The sequence below is a fragment of the Kickxella alabastrina genome, assembly GCF_025024165.1.
Source record: "Kickxella alabastrina strain RSA 675 chromosome Unknown BX661scaffold_194, whole genome shotgun sequence".
In the NCBI taxonomy this organism is placed as follows: Eukaryota; Fungi; Kickxellomycota; class Kickxellomycetes; order Kickxellales; family Kickxellaceae; genus Kickxella; species Kickxella alabastrina.
In genome coordinates, this window is record NW_026251665.1 from 1 (window position 1) to 5,292 (window position 5,292).

A 5,292-nucleotide genomic window follows, 5' to 3' on the forward strand; every position below is an offset into this window, starting at 1 on the left:
CCATTGTCTATCATCCCCGCTGGCACAATTGCCTCAGCATTAACCCCGTTCTATTTTACTCTAATACTATTTCTTTTATTTCTTCACCAAAGGTATGTGCAAACAATTTACCACCATATTTGACAGGCGTCATTGGCGCGCATGTCAGCATACAGAAAAATATAATTGACTGCTAATGTTGTGCAGATGAATATTCACTATACGAAAATAAACAAATAAAGGCGCAATTGTATAATGTAAACAAATACTAACTTTCGAAAAATAAATATTTGCTCATTAAATCAATGGCTGTAGATGAGATTCTCGATTGGACTCATGGCTACAGCTATTCTGTCTGCCTACCACCCTGCTCAGGCTAACTATGTGGTGATTGATTATAGCACCTTGACATCTTCAACTCCTATGAAGTACTCTTCTGCAGCTACCTCCACACTTTCGACTTACCCCACCACGCCAACCTCAACCACCCCAAAGTACTCCACCATTAAGCCTACTTTGACGGCCAAGCCCAAGACGACCCTGAGCTCAAAGTACTCCACCATTAAGCCCACTTCCACGATCAAGCCCAAGACAACCTCAACTACACATAAGTACTCCACCATTAAGCCTACTTTGACGGCCAAGCCCAAGACGACCCTGAGCTCAAAGTACTCCACCATTAAGCCCACTTCGACGATCAAGCCCAAGACAACCTCAACTACACATAAGTACTCCACCATTAAGCCTACTTCGACGGCCAAGCCCAAGACAACCTCAACTACACATAAGTACTCCACCATGCCGACATCCACCCCCGCCAAATACTCGACTACGTTGACCTCCACCATGCCCAAGTACATCTCTGAGATTCCCTCATACACGCCTAGATACAGTGCTATTTAAGTGTTGACTTCACTTTAATATCCTGTCAATACACTTATTTGTCCCGACAATATTTTGCTGGCTCGATATCCATTTACAGTATATTATAAATATATTATTTGTCAAAAAGGATTACATGTTTCTAGAACAATGCATGCAGTCGCTGCAAATAATCCAAATGAAATAAAGTGTTTTTGCGCGCTTATTTTGGTGATTTGAAATAGGTTTAAAAAAATAATTATGTTGATTGTTCTTGAATGTTCGAAAACAGCAATTAAGAATCATGTTGCAAGGGGGTACAGATCAAAAAAGTTATTTATTTCTTCCAAGAACAATTCCTGGCTGCCCGACAGCCATTCTTTATATGCTCTGCTCTCTTTGGCACATGAATAAACTATAATAAAAACCTATCCTCATTTCTCAATTGCCACACGCGTAATCAATTAATCTCAGTAAGGCAACATGCAACACCATGTGCCTAAACTGTGACAAATATTTAAGGATACAAATAGTGTCATGATATTAGGATGATATCCATGTCTGAAACAATGCCCTTGAACAACACACTGTTTGTCAAGCATAGTGCATCTGACCCAGAAAATGATTTTAAAAAAGCAACCAAATTCTGATACTCTCATATTCTTGGATCTGGTGAGCAAATTTGTACTTGTATTTCATTTTTCAGTTGTTGTACGGGACTGCATTAATAATTTAACTCATTATAAAAGGTACATAAAAAATGGGGGGAAAGGGACAAAGCTACTTAGCAGCATAATTCGGCGCAGCAGAAACCAGCACACAAACCGGCAAAGCAACCACCGGCTCCTCCGCCCCGGAGTTGCGAGGTGTTGGTCTGCGGCTGATGGACATAGACAACCTGAGACCGTGGCTGCTGTTGGTTCTGGTCGTTGAACTGCTGCGGGGGATACTGCTGGCCGCCGTTGTAGTACTGGTTCTGGGGCGCCTGGCTGTGCGTGGGCAGAGTGGGGGGAGCGTACTGGTTGTTGACCATCGTTAATAAAAGAAGAAAATGATGAATTAACTTGTGCAAAAAATAAAGCTAAGGGAAGAAAAAGAAGAATTAAAAGTGCTCATGGACAAAGGACGCCTTTTATATGCTTCGTTGAAGAAAAATTAAAGTAAAAAAGAGGACAGATGAATGCCAATGGCACTCCTCATTGTCGCTGCTGCTGCCATTTTTGAGCTCGGTGGGTTTTACAAGTTGGGGCGGATAAGGGTGGAATTAAAACTAAAAGACTCAAAGATGCGGGCGCTCCTCTTTTTCTGGATTGTTCCTTCGACGTTTGTATGTAATCTCAACGACGCCAAAGCAACCAATCAGCAAACGAAGCTCAACAATACAAAACGCAGTCAAATGGCCACGGGGGACGCCCCGCCTTTGTCACGAGAACGAGTGCATATATTTTTTGTAGCTTTAGAGCTTGCGGAATAGTTTCCCTTGCACTATTTTTTCTTTTACGTTTCCGCACTCTATTAATAGTTACTTGGCGCAGTTGCGGAAATCATGACGTAGCGAACTTGTGTGAACCAATAAAAAACCTCATATGATTGATCAACTAACAAGAACAGGAAAACTAACTGAAGAAAGGTGTGCATTATTATGTAGCTTTAATTGCAATACGCTTACATCGTTAAAACTATTTTTGCTGGATTTTGCTAAAGGGCGCGAGACTGCTTTTATTTGATGAAGAGATAAGTACAGAAAAATGAAGGATCGGCCAGTTGATTCCGACTGTTAATCACAGTAAACATATGTATGCGATCAAATACAGCAGCTTCCGAGACCAAGGCCGCAGAGGAATGGCCAACACCCACCGCCTCTGGTCCCCACAACGGGACGACCGCGTCTGTGGTAGTAGCGGCGGTGATGGTGATAGCGACCCCCCGGTACACGTCTTCTTAGAAACATAATTAGAAGCCTGATGGGACAAGTAGTAAAATTGAAGTATTTGTTAAAAAAGCGATAATACTGACTATTGTTGAGATAAAGAGAGAGCGGGAGGCAGAGTAGATGCGAGAGTTTGTCGGTCTTTTTATATTTGGCACGAGCGAGTCAAAAATCAATCCAGGTTTTTGTTTATTCGGGCAACGGAAAGCCAAACCCTGCTGGGGCAGCCTATGATTTGGCAGGGATTTGTTGATATCATGCGCATAAACTATAATTTTATTTTATCATTGTTTGTGCCGATGAGATCATTTGTGCGCAAACAAATGATGAAATATAATAAACACAATATTCCGAGTCTAGATCGTTTATTTTTCAAAGGTAAAAAATATACAAAGTTAATTTACAATGGTTGAAATAAAATAAATAATGCTAATAATTCGTTGTCTAAAAGCAGCACTTGCCGGCGCACATGCCACAGAGGAATGGCCAGCATCCATTGCTTTTCTGCCTAATGACAACCTTTTCTGGACGCCCATGGTAAGCATGGTGGCCATGGTGGTTGGCATGGCCCGCTGGGTACACTGGTCTGCCGATTCCCGCTTGGTGGTGCGCACGGCGACGGCCTCCAACTCTGGTTCTTCCGAAAAATGCCATATTTATAATATTATTGCGAGTGATTTGTGTGAAATATGTTTTTTCAAATTGCTGTTGATATTTAAATTTTTACTAATTATGTGGCCAGATACCGCTGCTTTTATACTTTTTTTATGAATCATGGTGGCTAGCAATGGTTGAATAAATGTCGTAATATGCAGTGACGATATGTGCAATGCGTCCAAGTATTGCGCAAACTCTGCCATCATTAATTTATGGCAAGGTCAAGCCACATGCTCTTATATCTATTTACAACAATTAAAGGCAAAATAAAGTGTAATTCAACCTTGGTTTCAATTATAATCATTACCTCATACACTCTGTTTTTCCACACCATTTCCAGCGTCATCACCCGCAATCACAGTAACAAAGAATGTGCTATTTTTACGCTCACTCTGCCATCATTTCTCAAAAATGAAAAATGCTTCCCTATTTCTATTTTAGACCCAAAGAAATAAACAATTACGTAAATAAAATAATTACCAGCGGCATCAGCATCAAACAAGCATACCCTGTTAAAGAAATTCGAAAACCTCTATATTATATGAACGCGCTTTTAATATTACCATACTTTGCTTCAATAATTTAAATACGCAAGGCTAATGACCAAATCATTATTATTTTTCACACTGTCAGTTATCACCACTACCACTGCCACCACCACAATTAGGTGTGTCAATCAGGCGACTCTCGACTTAATAAAATTCAGCGAAGGATTCAATGCCTTCCCATTCCCCGATCCTGTCGGTGTCCCAACAATAGGCTACGGCCACCAATGCATCGAACCAAACTGCCGCGAAATCCGCCTCCCCCTACCACTAACCAAGCAATCTGCCGAGCAGCTCCTCCTCACCGACATAGTCTCTTACGCTGATGTCCTGGACAGGGCCTTGGGACAAATAAAATTAAATTAAATGGAAATCAGAGAGGCGCACTTATTTCGTGGATATATAATGTGGGCACCGAAAGTCTGAGGAATTCACGCTTGATTTGGAGACTAAAGAGGGGGGAGGATCCTTGGAGGGTCATCGCTGAGGAGCTGCCCAGGTGGGATTATGCCGCTGGACAGAGGCTACTGGGACTCACACGGAGACGTGCAGCTGAGGTCAGCTTGTTCAACACAGTTTAAACAAAATTTATAAATATAACAATACATTGTTGTGGTGATACAGCAATTATAGCCAACAAAAGCAGTGTATATATTTTCCACGCAAAATATTCTTGAAATTTTTGGGTTTTATATTGTCTACTGTCTTTACAGAGAAGTAGTCAGAAGTAGCTGTGTTAGTCTTTGATTAGCATTAAAATCCGCAATGGTCTAGTGGCTAGGATCCGACGCTCTCACCGTCGTGGCCGGGGTTCAATTCCCCGTTGCGGAACTTACTTTTTGTTTTTTAACAAGCAGTTTTTTTGGGGGTTGATATTTTTGCTATCTAAATGAAAATAAAAAAGCAGCACGTTGTGGGGCAACAACGGCTGCATTCAAACTTTTAATTTGCAAAAATAAAAAGTACGCTTATTAGGCGCACCTTTCACTAAGGCAAGTCGTAATAAAAATTGATGAAGGTGGGGTTCGAACCCACGCGGAACTAACCACAGGAGCCTAAATCCTGCCTCTTAGACCACTCGAGCACTTCACCTGTAAAGTTCCACCTAAATGTGGTACTGTCTAATTGGCTGGGTTTATGGTCATATACATTCATAGCTATTTTATTGTCCCAACGTAAAATTGGCGAGCAGTACTATTTTTTTCTACGCAAAAAGAGTATAACATGCCAGTTATAAATAAATTCGAGAAAGTTTATTTCTCGCTTGCCCTTTCAGTTCTGGCATCTTCTTACGCCTATACACATACTCCTATTTTCTTG

The 5,292-nt window shown here is 41.2% G+C and overlaps 2 protein-coding genes and 2 non-coding genes across 4 annotated transcripts; 2 read left to right on the forward strand and 2 right to left on the reverse strand.

The window, feature by feature from the left end:
* Positions 1-419: 419 nt before the first annotated feature.
* BX661DRAFT_192503 (uncharacterized protein) lies at positions 420-740 on the reverse strand. The gene has a single exon (XM_051537714.1). The coding sequence runs from the start codon at positions 657-659 to the stop codon at positions 441-443; it is 219 nt and encodes a 72-aa protein (XP_051388339.1). The 5' UTR covers positions 660-740; the 3' UTR covers positions 420-440.
* Positions 741-1,897: 1,157 nt separating this feature from the next.
* Positions 1,898-2,474, forward strand: BX661DRAFT_48352 (uncharacterized protein). Its single transcript, XM_051539195.1, has one exon. The coding sequence runs from the start codon at positions 2,021-2,023 to the stop codon at positions 2,312-2,314; it is 294 nt and encodes a 97-aa protein (XP_051388340.1). The 5' UTR covers positions 1,898-2,020; the 3' UTR covers positions 2,315-2,474.
* A 2,257-nt stretch (positions 2,475-4,731) lies between these two features.
* On the forward strand, positions 4,732-4,803 carry BX661DRAFT_t181. Its single transcript has one exon. It is a non-coding gene; the product is annotated as a tRNA-Glu (tRNA).
* Positions 4,804-4,982: 179 nt separating this feature from the next.
* BX661DRAFT_t182 lies at positions 4,983-5,064 on the reverse strand. The gene has a single exon. It is a non-coding gene; the product is annotated as a tRNA-Leu (tRNA).
* Positions 5,065-5,292: the final 228 nt, after the last annotated feature.